At 43.9% G+C, this 15557-nt stretch overlaps 1 protein-coding gene across 2 annotated transcripts in view; it reads right to left on the bottom strand.

Moving 5' to 3' along the window:
• The window catches only part of dyrk1b (dual-specificity tyrosine-(Y)-phosphorylation regulated kinase 1B), a 59846-nt gene that overhangs the window by 2848 nt on the left and 41441 nt on the right, over positions 1-15557 (bottom strand). For both annotated transcript variants that reach the window (XM_005752872.1, XM_005752871.2), the window contains exons 2-11: positions 11401-11567; positions 7098-7217; positions 6111-6299; positions 5514-5661; positions 4903-5052; positions 4082-4218; positions 3259-3405; positions 2761-2901; positions 1137-1257; positions 153-335 (exon numbers count right to left, since the gene is read on the bottom strand). In XM_005752872.1, the coding sequence (XP_005752929.1) occupies positions 153-335; positions 1137-1257; positions 2761-2901; positions 3259-3405; positions 4082-4218; positions 4903-5052; positions 5514-5661; positions 6111-6299; positions 7098-7217; positions 11401-11469 (1405 nt within the window). In that variant the 5' untranslated portion in view covers positions 11470-11567. The remainder of the gene's footprint in view (positions 1-152; positions 336-1136; positions 1258-2760; positions 2902-3258; positions 3406-4081; positions 4219-4902; positions 5053-5513; positions 5662-6110; positions 6300-7097; positions 7218-11400; positions 11568-15557) is intronic.

Raw genomic sequence — 15557 nt, 5'->3', positions numbered from 1 at the left:
CTAACAAAATCCTGTTTGAGACATTTTAGGGATGAAATCTAAATCGCTACCATTTCTTTGGAGCTGTGACAAGGATGACATATTCCTCATTCTAACAGATACGGGAAAAAGTTCAAGGAAAGCTGGTGCAGAAAGAGAAGAGTCTACATTACCAGAGCTAGAAACAGAGCTAGTAGTGGAGGCAGAATGAGAGTGGTCCATGGCAGGAGAGGTGGATGTAGATGAACTAGTATTGGTTCCTTCATCTGTTGTTTTCTTGAAGAAATTGTGCTGCAGGGCGTAGAATGGCGTGATGCGGCTTTTAGGGTCGTAGTCCAGCATGCGCAGGATCAGGTCTGGAAGAGGACAAACACTGACATAATGATGGTGGCCAGCTACAATTGTAGTGTCAACCCCGTGATGTTTCTTGTGTCCCTCGCCCTCACTTGATATCTGCTCCTCATGCTAACTCCACACAGAGGTTCAGCGCTTTAATCCACGACCACATCCTTTCAGTCAACTCCCACAGGCCAAAGACAAGGGTAGGAACATAAACCAAACACTAAACTGACAGCTTTGCTTTCACACTTAACAGAGAATGATAGCCAGGACCCACTCATGAGCCAAAGGTGTGGGGAAGCAACCCACTGGGGAAACCCCAGTGCAGCGAACTGGGAGGACACAAGTATACCGACCCCTGACTCTTACCGATGAGCAGAATCCAGCCCCATCTCCGGGACAGTGCTTCCAGAATGCAGGCTGTGCCCTGAGGTGAGCCCAGCTATAGCTTTCTGGTACCTCACTCAACAGCTCAGCCTCCTTCCCCTCCACAAGGAGGCTTTTATATTTCCACAGCCATTTTGACCAAGCAGGGACAAAGTGCCGAGTCCTCCACCTTTGACGGCTGCGCACTGGCCTACATGCTGCTACTATTTACGCTATGCTTACAAATGAATACAGATTTCATCTATACACATCACATTAGAAGAGACACCTCAGGAGGACATTTACTGCGAGAATAATTTACACAACTTTAATTGTATTTATTGTTTCACTCATTTATATTTCACCCTCTCTGTGTTTGTTGTTTCCACCTCCATGAACTTGTTTACATGAATATTAATGCTCAGTCCTGCAGTAATCATGCAAATGCCTACCTTTAAACTTTAGGTAGTCACAAGGGGCGTGTCCTGGCTCTCCTGCTCGCCGGCCCCCTGGACCCCCGGTCTCAACACCCAAAATCTCATGTAGACGCCGTGTGGCTGGGGGCTTATACTCCTGGAAAACACAAAAACACACACACGCTATGACTATTAAGGAAAGTCTGTGAAGTTCCAATAACAACATGAAGGCACGCTGTTCTTCAACACTTTGCTCAGGACACAATACTGAGGTTAACACTGAGACTCGTATTCTAATTAAAGAAAACTTCATTTAGCTCCGTTTCCCAAACTCTGTCGTCTTGGAGACACAATAGTCCAGGCTTAAAGCTGAAACTGCAGGAAACAAAGGTCCTCCATGGTCGATAAAATCGATGAATCCTTCTTCACAGAAAGCCTGTGAGGAGTCCTCAGCTTGTTCGGTGCTTTGCACTTTGTACTGGGTTGGGCCTGTTTTTGTCTTAATTTTTAATGGCACAGATTCAACGAGGTGCTGGAAACATGCCTCAGTGATTCTGATCCATAGCAGGGTCTCATCGATGGCTGTGTATTCATGAAGCAATCCTCCAGTTACACCACCTCCCAGAAGTGCTGTATTAGTTTGTGATCTGGACCATGTGGAGGCCCTTTGAGTACCGTGAACTGACGGTGGCATTCAAGAACCCAGCCTGAGAGGCTGTGAGCTTTGTGACAGGCATCAGGCGATGGCTATAATGTGATGATAAAGGGATGGACATAGTCAGCACCAATCTCAGGTACCGTGTGGTGTCGTTGTGGTACTGAGTCGATACAAAGTGCACCAAGAAAATATTCTGCACCCATTAAACCACCACCAGCCTCAATTGTTGATACAAGGAAGGGTGATGTTATGTTTACACCCGACCATCCACGTGTCACAGCAAAAAGCGAGGTGATGAAACATTTTCCATTTTCTCTGGTCAGTGTGGTTCTGCTGCTGCAGCTCGTCTGCTTCATGATTCCAAGTGTGAGCACTCAGAAACACTCTCCTGCCCTGTTATAGCTTCGTCGTAACAGGTGTTGTGTTATTTATAGTCACTGTCGCCTTCCTCATTATCCTCTCATATCTGGCATTAAGAAAGCCTTTTCAGAGCTGCTGCTCACTGCACATTTTCTCTTTTTCAGGTAAACCTGATGGTTAGAGAAGAACACCCCGTGGATCCTCAGGTAGAAACAGAACACACCAGAAGCCATGGCGTGTTTAGAGTCACCTGTCTTCCCCAGTCTGATGCTCAGCTTGAACTTCAGCAGGTTATCTTCACCATAGCTCAGCAGGTAGAGCAGGTCATCTATGAATCATCTACCAACTGGAAGGTTGGTGGTTTGATTCCTGGCTGCTCCGCTCTGTCTGCCAAATAACCTTGGGCTAGATACTAACCCACTGCAGTATGAACGTGTGTGTGACAGCAGGACGACAGAAAGGACTTGAACGGAAAAACGGGTGAATGAGGCAAGTTGCTTAAGTGCTTCGAGCGCTCAGGTAGAGTAGAAGGGTGAGTCCACCTGGATATCCTGTGTTAGTCAACATTTGGAAAGTGAACTGAACTAAACACACAAGTTAACATTTTTCCACATGTGAAGTCAAAACAGAAGCAAACTTTACCTTCTTGACATCCTTGTTCTTCTTCACCGTCCACAGACCATCTGACAGCTTGTCAAAATACTTCCTGGCTTTAGGAGCTGCATCCAGCATGTGGCTGGGTGGAACTCCCAGAACCTCCACAATTTTATTCATCTGGTCAACCTACACACACACACACACACACACACACACACACACACACACACACACACACACACACACACACACACACACACACTCTCTTAATGTGGACCAAAGTAAGAGCATACCACAGACATGCTGTTGCAAACACATGCGGTCTTCAAATTCATGCTTCTCAGTACAATCTCAAAGGAACTAAGAGTAGACTGGAAGAGACAGACTTTCTGTCATCGTAACAACCGTGTCTACAACGTGACCTCTCTACGCTAGCTTCTTAACACATGTAAATGGATGTAGCATAAAACACTGAGCACGGATGAAGGACATCCCTGATTCAACCCCGACACTACCCGACACGTGTGTTCACGCTGGTGTTACCTCATTGGAGCCGCTGAAGAGAGGCTCCCCTGTGTGCATCTCCACTAGGATGCATCCCAGAGACCACATGTCGATAGCCAGGTCATACGGCATTCCCAACAGAACCTCGGGAGAGCGGTAAAACCTGCTCTGGATGTACTGATAGATCTAAGAAGGAAGTGGAGTTTAGCAATCTGACACCAAGACTTTACAGTGTAGCTATTTAACTGGACACATGCAATCACATTTGACCACACATTCATACCTTGCTTTATTCTATACACTTTAATTTAACATTATCAAGGGTTGTGGTCAGAGCAGGCATGAATGTCATGGTAACTTTTCCCCACAACACAGAGAGAAGCTAACTGCTGTTCATGATTAGCAAGAAGACAGTGTAGAGTAGCACTTCTTAAAGATTTAAATGGATCTGTTTATTTTTGTCCCTGCATGTAAACTTTTGAGCCTTGTGTGGATCAAACGTGTGCGCTCAGTTTTGTTGTCCAAGCTGCAGTATTGTACAATTATTCCATCACAGAAAAAGGACAGTAAAATTTAAAAAAGCCCAAAGTTCCCATGACATTCATGCCGATGAGATGATGACAGCTGTGTCTCTTCTCCATTCCCACTAAAGCTAACCTGACCTGTCTTTGGGCAGTGGGAGGAAACCCACACAAAAACTAGGAAACCTCTTATCATGAGCCAACAGTCCTAATTATTCTGCCATCGTGCAAGCCACGCTACTTGGTATATTTTCCAAATGTGAACGTTGTGAGTAACGGGGAGTGATCCTAGTAGGTGAGCAGCGTTTATAAAGAATCATATCTGGAGTAAGTGTGCTCACTCTCTGTCCAAGCTGGCAGGAGGATCCAAAATCAACTATTTTGATGGCTGATCTCTTGGGGTTACACAGCAGTATGTTCTCTGGTTTCAGGTCGCAGTGGATGATTGACAGCTCCGGAGTGGCCAGGAATAATAGTGCTGTAGACAAAACACCAACATGTGTCAACAATATTATGCAAACTGAAGACACGTATAGTCTAAATAAGTGCACATCATCAGCATTAAACCTGCATTTACTGCACATTTCTAGAATTATTACCAGTGTTTACATATCGATCAGTAAATGTATTCGGACACCTGCCTCACTACACATGAATAACTGAACTGTTTAACATCTTTTTATTCCCTGATAAACATGTAAACAGTAGCAGGGATTGCTGTTTCCATCCTTAAGAGCTGAAGGTGTGAACCTTGGATGAGCGAGGCTGCAGGGTTAGGCCACTAACCCAACCCCACTAGCTGCTTTGGACTGTGGGGGGAAGCCGGAGCACCGGAGAGAACACGCCAGAACGGGAGAACGTGCAAACTCCACACAGTGGAATCGAACTGAGGACCGTCTCCTTGTGAGGCTAGTCACCGCCGTGCTGCCCAACCACACCACATTTACAACCATTTATTCAAATGTGTTGTTGTTACTTTGTGGTGCCAGCTGTGTGCTCAGTTTTAAAACGCTCAGTCGTTCACGGTCAGCGCTTTGTTTAAGCGTAACTAATCGCACTACAGACCACGACTATCACACATGCTTCCAGCACCTTTTGTGGAATCACAAGTACAAACGCTCAGCCACAGTGTTGCAGCTGCGTGTCGTCTCTATGCACCCACCTGTACAGAGCTGCTGTGCAAATTTCCTGGTGAGGTTGAGGGAAACTCCTCTGAAATTGGTGTTCCTCAGCAGATCGTACAGGTTGTAGCTCAACAACTCAAACACCAAACACAGATGGTTCCTAAACATAAAGTGACGCTTCAGGTGGACTGCACAGAGACAGATTGACAGACAGACACAAAGAGACAAATGGGAGACATGGGGAAAAGTTAATCCACTGAATCGTTTAAAAATACCACAGTTTTGAGACGTTTCAGTTTCAGGTGTCAAAGGTGAGGTGAAATATTAAATATGTTTTTTGATTATTCGTCATTCCCATCTATGTCAACATTAACGGGACAGATTTGTTATTTGTCATTTCAAATGCAGGTAGTAAGTGCTTGCATAGACAGATCTTTGTACTTAAACAGCCTCAGCATGATAGGAGAGCGCACTCTAAATACCTCGCATGTTTGAGTTCTGCTGTTCAGCAGCCAGTGTTAGCAACAGTGGGTGTGCACACTAACAGATGTGTGTGCACAGAGAATAAATGTAGTAAAGGTCCCGTGTGTGTCTGTAATGAACCAAGAGAAGCTGTGTTGTACAGCAGTGTACAGAGTGTGTGTCTTACCTATGTAATATTTCATCTCAGTGTCGTGCTTGTTCATGAGCTCCAGCAGGCGTAGTTCTATCTGTGCCTGGTTCAAAAAAGCCTTTTTGTTCTTAATGATCTTAATGGCAACCCACTCCTGCTCATGGTGGTCGTAGGCCTTCACCACCTGTGGACACATGTTACATCACAGGTAGTGAATCACTCAGTTCAAGGACAGCCAAACACTTCCTGTCTGACTTTGTCCTGTCATGTACACAATACATGTAGCCTGTGTCATAATAACAATGGCTTTGCCTTTGATTTCTTAATGTAACGCAATCTACTGATTACAATTACTGAGTGCAGCTCCCTGTAAGAGCACGTTGGTTTGTTTGCTGTAATCAGCGACCTTCAGATGTGCTGCTGGCTGTCGCTGGGTTAGCCATACCGACGCTTTAGCTCTGTACATGACAGCTTTTACTAATCCTTCACACAGAGTTTACTTTCAACTTTTCACAGAGACACGGCCAAATTTCACTAACGGCAGAAGCCGTCAAATAACTTTAGTTCAGACATTTTGGACTTTGCGTCCGCAGTAGTAACAGAAGTGGAGAATGTTTCTTGTGGAGACCTCACCTGTCCGAAAGAGCCTTTCCCAATCAGTGAGTCTATCTCATAGCGGTCCAGCCACTTTTCTCCATTTTTCACAATGTAGTCATAATTGTCATCGTCATAGCCATCGTTATAGATTTTTCTCTCCTTCTTCGTGCTGCTGTCCTCAGGAGGGACCTGCTGGGCCCGCCGCTTCTTCTTAGTATAGTACACCTGTGGACACAAACACAGCGCAGGCTCTGCTTCACAGTACATCTGAAAGCAACAAACCCAAATAACCTGCGCACCAGCAACCAGCTGTTACTGCTCTGTTCTTCTCGGGGTGTAACAGCAGAACTGCCTACATTAGCCGTCTCTTAAGTGGATGCTGGATTTCAGTGCAAAAAATGACGTTCACATCAATGACCAATGAACTGCCGACTCTTGAGCCACGATCGGCCCATTTCATGGATGAAGAACTATAGATCAGCGCTGCTGAGGGTTTCCTTGCTTCAGAGAATATTTTGTTTCCTTGCTATAAAAGCTTGTTCTGTTTCGAGGTCTGCACTCTTCTGGACAGAGATCTCAGATGTCGTTTCTTGGAATCTGGTGAAGCCACTGGCCCAGTTTGGGGGTCAGTGGTCCAGTTACCACAGGCACCACTGTTGCCGTCATCTTCCACGTCTTCCTGCGATCCTCTCCCAGCTGCTGGCATTTCTCAACCTTCTTGTGATGCTGCTATCACTTGGTATAGCTGCATCTATCCCTCCGGTTGGTTAGCCAAGATAGCAATCTTTTTACACAGTCAGTCTCCAGGAAATTTAAGGTGATGTCCTCTGAACTTTTGGACTGTGACTGTGTGTGTGGTCCAGCTTTTACAAATGCAGTGGGACCAGAGTCTGTTTAGACAGTTACATTTTCCATTTTTAGGTAAATCACATGTAAGGTTTACAGTAAGTCTCCAGGAAATCATGGCGACACAATTTAAAGTACAAAATAAAAGGGTGTGTGTGTAATGTTACTGTTTCATACCTCATTGATGTGCTTATAAGTTTTGATGAGGTCAACAGAGAGTTTTCTCAATGGAGCGCTGGCAGGGTCTCTGAAACTAGGGGGAATTCTCCGCTGGAGTATGGTCATATCAGACAGCACCTACAGAGAACAACAACGTTTCACAAACTCGTCTCAGGTTTGATGCAGGAGATGTTCCTCATGTGTGTATCAGGACAGCTTCACACTAAAAACAAATGTGAGTGCACATCAATAACCTTTGCAGTTTGTACCAACTGTATTACGTAGTTTGCTATTACAACTAATACATGATGAGTTGTTCCACTGCACCAACTTTTAACAAAAAACAACTTAATACAAACTAAGTTGCTGGTAGTCTGAGGGGAGCACAGACCATCAGGCAAAGCACACACTCGTTTTTTATTCACATACAGGCCAGTTTCTTAAAAGGTCAGGTAACAGAATCTGACTGACTGAGGATTTTTAAATTAAGATTTTAATACTTGGTCCTTTTTTTGCCAGATTCCTCACCTCAGAAACAGAAAGAGGAGGATTACTGTTCTGCTTGGATCAAGTGTTGTTGCAGGGAAACTGCAAAGTGCCCTCTGGTGGACAAACTATGCAACAGCAACACTCATAACACAGTTGAAGGGAGTTAGTCTCATCTTTTTCTTGCTTTTTAGTTTTTATCTGTCTTCTGCTGCTCGTCTGGGTTTGGGAAGCAATGACTGTCTAGGACAAGCCTGAATCACCTCACATAGGAGGCAGAGAGAAGGTCACACAGCTGAACCACCTAAACCTGCTCCTTTACTAATTAGAGGTGTAACAACTCATATTTTGAGCCCCTCTGAGGTGTCTGAGCTCTCTAAGCAAGTGTCCAGCCAGTACCTGTAGAAATGAGACTAGTTCTGGTTAGTGACCCAGTGACCCAGACTCAGGACTATATCGAGGCTTGGAACACAGCTCAGCTGGTAAACCCAGCCTGTTGGTGTTTGTTAGTCAAAAAAGGAATCTATTACACATTATTTGTTACTTTTCTTAAATGTAATGCAAGTGATCGCCACAGAGCTTCTACTTTCGAAACATGCACAGGTAGCCTGACTGCTCATTTGTTTGTCACCTGTTGAAGATCAGAAGTTTGCAAACACTCAGCTTTAACGTCACTCTGGGTTCTTGGCTAGCCTAGCGTTAGCATGAGGTCTGTGCAGATGTTTGCAGAGAATCAGAATCAGAATCAGAATCAGAATACTTTATTAATCCCTGGGGGAAATTATTTAGAGAGCTGAAGTTGTGTTAGCAGCACAGTGCAGCTTGCACTTTACCATAGCGCTGGCGTCCTTTAGTGTAATAAAAGCAATCTGCTGTAGACTGCTCCACCATTTTTCTCCCACTGTACATGAACTGAAATCAGCTGACCTTTAACAGGAGCGTGCAGGAAGAAAAAAAGCATCTTTGATGTTTCTTCTATCCACCCGAGTGCAGATCACCCAAGAACCTTTGTTACTTTGTAACGCATTAGAACCAACACTGCTCATCCTAGCCTTAGTACCTGCTGAAAGTCACACTGAGGCCACATTAGGGTAGCCACGTCGCTTGATTGCTTCTTTATAAATTCCAATGCTGGTACACTTACAAAAAGATAACGTCAGGCTCTAATATGTGGAAGAGCTTGGGACTGTGACATCACCATTTGAGTGGAATGGAAGTTCTTTACAGACTGGAGCACAATTTGTTGCTCTTTCCAGTTTGGAAGCAGCAGCAAAGAGCTAAGGTCGCAGACCAACAACAGCTTGGGCAACAGCTGGAAAAACATTACCTACAACAACATTTGGGAAAATCACAGTATTGTTACTCTTGTAGTTTTCATGTGGTTACACACCTGAGATGTGGCTGTTAGCTTGGTGGTTGCTACATGGCAGCATCAAAGAAACTCTATATGCTTTTGTTTTTAAAATACCGGGTACCATCAGTACCTTGGACAAGTTGTTGTGGCAACCTCTGACCAGAGAACTACAAGCTGCTGCAGGTTTGCTGCACACATTACAGAGCTACGGCTCGGTCGACTGAGCCCCACACTCATGAATGTGTGCTGAAAGACATTTCTGCACTTTAACTTGTTTGATGCGTAGGTGCTCATCACAAACAGGTTCTGTGTTTGTGATCGTGAGCATCTGTAGCTGGTTCAGATGGATCTAGGGCTGTTCGATATAACCATATATATCGGACGACGATATAAAAACGTCTGTCGTTTCATTTTACGCTGTCGTTTGTTTCGTGGTGTCGCAAAATAAACTGTTTACGGTGATGTTTTTTCATGGTTCTGATGTCACTGTAGTGACTATATTCATTTCTTCTTTCTCTCTTTCTCTTATATTTAATATAACCACACTACAGACGGACAAGCGCCTGTTTTTATGCGTTGTCGTTAGCAACAACGACGGTAACAGCATCGCGTGTCCGGTTTATTATGTTCCACATAAACCTTTCACAATAAAGCTCAAGATCCTGTTGAGACTTTTCAAAATAAACTGAATCATGTGAAAGAGCAGATTATTTACTGATGAGAAGTAAAAAAGAGCCGCCAGGTGCTAAAAAATAAACCTTAGACTCAAACGTTAGAACAGGCTTCTCCCCGCAGCACGCCGTGTAATAAATACTCACAAAGAAAACGGCGCCGTTACAACTTATGTCTAAAAATGTATCGTTTCATGCATCGGTTAAAACTCGACTCCAGGTACACGACGCGCAGCTGGAAACACTTCATGCAGGTCGAGCAGCCCGAGATTCACAGAGTTTACAGAAAAGGTTACATTTCTGTGATTTATATCGTTATCGGGCGATAGATGTCTTATATCGGGACATGAGGTTTTGGACATATCGCACAGCCCTAGATCAACCCATCATTTTCTCCTAGATGAGGTATAACATTATTCGTTTCTGACCCATGGCATTAGCTTTCCTGAGGAATCCACGAGCAGTTAGTAACCACTATTGGATCAACTGCAGACTCCAACTTTGCTCATACTAGTTAGCGATATTTATTCATATCATTACCACTGTTCACTAATGTAAACTACAGTCTGTTCTATTTAGCTGTGTGAGGAGAGCAGCAGTGCCCTTCGGCATACAGGCCGGTAGGACCTGAGATCAGGATCAGAAGCAAATTGTGTATGAGACAGCCGGGAGATGATTATGATGTGCGCTGCTGCTGTTGTTGCTTCAGTTTACAGAAGACCCACAATGCCCGGTAGCTGTTTGCTATGAAAACACCTTAAGTGTTCACATTTTGAGGGATAAGATGTGGGTGGAGACCTGGCATACAAATGTCAGTATGGATTACAGTGACCGCGAAGCAAACGTCTATCTTCTAACTTTAGCTGTACTGGGTGAATCTGTAACACATAAAGTGGAGACATCTCAAAACTGAGACCCACTGAGCCAGGAAACATATTTTAATCATCAACTTCAAAATGCCTCTGAAATCGTTCTCGTCAGCTTAGAAAAATCCTGGTTACATTTAGAGATATTTAGAGTAGTCGTGTTATCTTAAAGGTTAACCTACTTTCAGTTTGAATGGTTCTGGTTCTTATATAGCAGTAGGGTAAGTGTTAGGCATGAATAGGTTTACGTGCTTTCCTCTTTACTTTGCTGAAACCTGGTTGGAGATGTATTTCTGAACATGTTAAAATAGTATAACGACAATAACAACTGAGACAAAGAAAACAAAATAAGAATCATTATAAATAATTTACATGTTAAAAAGGTGGAGGAAGCATAAGCTTATTTAATCCCACCCTCTTTCCACTATTAAGTAACTCATAGTCTACACGTTCTCTTCCTTTTATGCATCCATCAGAAATTCTTCATTACAATTTGCTACATGATTTTTTTAATAACCCCAGTGACACCCGCATATATACACATCCCCACTGTGAACATCGTGGGTGAGAACGCCCTGCCTCCTCCCTGCAGTTCGCAGTATGTGCAAAGGAGGAACAGATCCAGATGTTTAAAGTTACAGAATACAACGCTGACCCCAGAGTGACTGTAAATCTTCACAGAGTACCCGCATCACAGCTGATGGTAACAGTAGCTACCGCAGACTTTGGCTGTGGGGGCAGTGCCTCAGGAAGTGTCCAGCTTAGGGACGGATCCTTTTGAATAGCACGTGTCATTAAACCTTCATGACCTCGCAGACATTTCATGTTCAGTAGCTCTGCAAAGCAACAACGTTTGAACATCTAAAATGAATACAAAATGTTGATGCATCCCTCTGGCACTGGCCCACAGGCATGCGTGGTGGGACTGCTGCTGCGTGTGGTACCTGCTGCTGCTCGGCCATGGAGTGGATGGAGCTGAAGGAGGGGTGTGTATGTGAGTGCTGGCTGGTCATGGCTGGCTCAGCGAGGGAGAAGCCCTGGGCAGTGGAGGAGGAGGAGGAGGAGGAGGAGGAGGAGGAGGAGGTGGGCGGACATCCTGAGCTGCTTACACCTAAGAAGACAGAGAGAGATGATTAGACAGGGGAACCCCGACACCTTTGTTTGCATTATGGGAACATCAGAACTACTATTGTTTTGTTCCTGCACGCCCATGCACCACGCTCATCACCATCAACACTGCATCCTTCATCCCACACGTATACTATGACGTGTGGACTTGATATTGTTTTCTTATCATATTAATATAACACAATGTTCAGTTACCTTTGCAGAAAAATAACTTTCAAGCAGCTAGTTTTTACTAAGCTAATATTTGTGTTCCCTTTTGGTTGAGTAAAGAAGACGAATCAGCAGTTTCACAGAGAACAGCTCACAACAGAGATTTTAAACTCTGAAGCTTCTAACTGGACCAAGTCCAAATATTATGTGTGAAACTCTTTACACCATCAGACAAGGACGTTTATCTGAACCAGTGGAAAAAACCTCACAAGACTATGTCTACAGTAGGCTGCTACGATTCATAATCTATGATGTCATATTTAAAACCAGGTGAATGTGTTTTTGTGACTGCAGTTACACTACAGGAAGCCGTGGGGCAGTATCGCCTGTATCGTCTGCGAACCGCCAAACAGGAGGAAGAAAAAGGATTTCCCAAAAACGACGTGACTGTGCACGCTGCTGCAGCGCACGAGCATTTAAGCACGGCACGCTGGAGCATCAGCTCTGAACGCTCACGCTGACACCTTCATGTTTGTGTACGGTCATTTCATCTGAGGTTTTGTTCTTCTCTGCTTGATTCTGAATAGCAAACCTCTTCCACCTCACGTTAGCTTGTTAATCTGTGGGTCGGCCTATATCATTAATTAATTATATATATATGATCAGTTAAGCAATTTAATTGGTGTTGAACACTACACCTTCTGGAGGCGTACAGATGGGTTTGTCCTGTAAAGAGGCTCATGCACCAAGTCATCTCACACATGGTTATCAGCAGCTGGGAACGCTGCAGTTGTGAATTCACGACCGGAATCATCTGTGAACTTTGGAAACTGGACAAAAAATTATATTTAAATGTTTAATTTGAAGCTTGAACTTAAGAACAGAACATCCATAGTTTCCTATCTGCACATTACTTTTGTTTAAGTACTACTCGCGCTTTGATTTGTATTACCTAATAATTAATTTGCTGTGGGATGAGACAACAGGGCGATATTTACAGGGGGGCAGCCTACAACAGGAGGTTACAGTTGACTAATCGACCGATCCAAGAACAATTAGGCAGATTAGCTGACTATCAACATAATCGTTAGTTGCAGCCCTCGTTTACAGCTGCTGCATAGCTAAAGCAACCACCTAACTGGATAATCTGCCACACCCCTAGATTGGTCTTTTCCACACGTAATCAGCCTTTTCTCCTGATTGCATGTGTTACTTCATGGTCAGAGTCCATATTTGGCTGAGACTGTCATTTCTATATATCGACGTTCTTGTTGTTTTAAAGTAGCCTTTAGAAATAGTTCCCCAGCTTTTCTGAAGGTCTTTCTCTGGACACGGTCTCATCTTAGTCCAGTCCTTATACCTGACCATTCCCAGAGTGTTTTGTTTGATACTTAACAGACCTGCATGTAAAGAACCCGAAGCTGGACAGTGTGTGCACATAAAGACAGCTGAGGAAAGAACCATTTTAAATGGTGTCTTCAGCTGTGTGAGCAAAACCGTGATCCCAGGTAAAACACAGTTACAGTGCTGTTTTACATTTTTCAGCAACACAGTAATGTAATGTTTTACTGTATTAAATTTAGTAATCAGATTACAGTTACAATTATGTTGTTACTTGCATTACAGGGTTCTTTGATTATCTGCATGACAAACTCAACTCCAGCTCGTTGCAGGCGTCCACGACTAATGAAGTGCTCAGACTTCTTCCATGTAACAAAGCTGGAGCCCTCCGTGCTCACTGGGAGCTCCAGCGTTGCTGTCTCCACCCTCAGACCTGTGCCTCCACACCATCCTGTCTCGGAGGCCTACAGACGATTCCTCGGACTCGATGGCTTAGTTTGTTCTCTGGCATGCACCAAAAATATTTCTTACCCAATTACTCAGTTAAACATGGGAATACTCGATTGCTGAAACAGTCAATAGCTACAAGCCTAATGTTGTCACTTAATCCATGTTCGAGGGAAGATCCTCCCTTGCGTGCACATCATGAAACGCTGCACACGTTCTAATGAGCTCTTGAAATGGAGCACAAACGAACATTATCTTCAACATCCTTTGTCCAGTATACCCACTGCACAAACCATCAGTCCATCCAGTCCATGACCACTGCAAACTAGAAGAGGCTTAGAGGAGATCTCTGATGTAATTCCACCCCCACCTCGAACCCATATGTCACTCGTTTTGCACACCTCACCACTGTCCTCATACATGTCCTGCACCACCCTCACAATCTTCTCTGCCACTCCTCACGCAGTACAACAGTTCCTCACACAGACACAGTGAAGCTCCTTCAGACCTCTTCTATAGCTCTGCATTAATATTCCCAATGCAAACATCACATCTGTAGTTCTCAGCATCAAGCCATGCTGCTGCTCACTGATCATCGCCTCTTTTCTTAAAAGCTCCGGACATCATGGTTGTTCATGAAGACTGCCACCTTTTATTTAACTATCTCGCTCTCCAGGATTGTGTTAAGCAATATTTATCCCAAACACCTCCACAGGTATGCAATTTGGACCAATCGCCTTTCCACATTTCATAGCTGCCCTGGCTTCCCCATTTTCTACATTCATCAGCTCCTCTGTCCACTCTGTCCATCTTCTCAGCCCACTTCTGAACTTTTTTGGACTTTTCCATTTCTGTCCTTGGTCACCTGCTACACATCTTTCCCCCTCAATCTCTCTCCCTAATTTCTGCACACCTTTTGCATGTTGCATCAGTCCTTTTGAACAGTTATTGTAGGTGTTGCCAACAGTATGCAAAGTACGTCTGCTTCTCTGGCCAAGCAACAAACAGGTGTTTGGAAGTGCAAACCAAGTGCACTGGTGCCATTTTCATATTCATTTCATTTCTGTTCATCCTTCTAGTTATGCATTTAAGGCTCAGACCCAGAGCAACAATTCAATTCATACAAACACCCGATCAGAACAATAGATCTATCAGGAGGTTGTGTCTTGTGTCTGACTCCATGAGCCTCATAGAAAGGTCAGGTAAAAATACATTTGCTGAGCGACCCTTTTATTTAAATATCACAGTTTAAGCGTCTTCAGCTCGGCCATGAACCTACTCAACATAGCACAGTAAGTCAACTAGCTACCAAAACAGGACGTGTGACTTATAATACTCCCGGTCCTTTTACATAATTAATGACGGTTTTAGAATAAACAGGGAGTGGCCCAGCTGCTGACCATGTTTCTTCCTCCAGTTAAGTCACAAGAATGAGATGAGTGATAAAGGTTGCTCTTCTTACTATTCTCAGGACGAGAGACGCAATAAGAAGCGCTCCGACATTTCTCCCTTCTGCCAGCTGGCAAATACCAAAACCAAAATAGAAAAGTGTTATTTAGATATGTGGTTAAAAATAAGGCCGCTCACTACGCAGAGTCACGAAAAATGGGATCAAATTAGAAATTCTCGGGTCTTTGCCTCCTTCAGGTGACACGCAACTCCACACGGTGCTCTGTAGATAATCAGGTCGAAACCATTCAAGAATGTTCACATCAGGTCAACGAGAGGCCAAACCAACAGAGATGTAGCTGCTGCCATCCTCTTCAGCACAGGCACGTCTTTTAAATGATACAGGTACACCTAAACTAAACTAGAGAAAATCCGTTACATACAGTAGGCATTTTGACCGCGTTGTCAAGCTCTGCCCTGCACTGTCTTCATTATTCAGACAGCACAGCTAACACTGGTCTACTGGCCAGAATCTGACGTAGAGTATAAAACATCTGATTTTTACTTAAGAGAATATAATAATACTGATGGTCAAAATCATCCTTTGCTGTGTTTATTTTATTTACTTAAATATAATAATTCGATA

Source organism: Pundamilia nyererei, unplaced genomic scaffold (genome assembly GCF_000239375.1).
Source record: "Pundamilia nyererei isolate P.nyererei 1_Seehausen unplaced genomic scaffold, PunNye1.0 scaffold00387, whole genome shotgun sequence".
In the NCBI taxonomy this organism is placed as follows: Eukaryota; Metazoa; Chordata; class Actinopteri; order Cichliformes; family Cichlidae; genus Pundamilia; species Pundamilia nyererei.
This window is presented reverse-complemented; position numbering and strand designations above follow the sequence as displayed.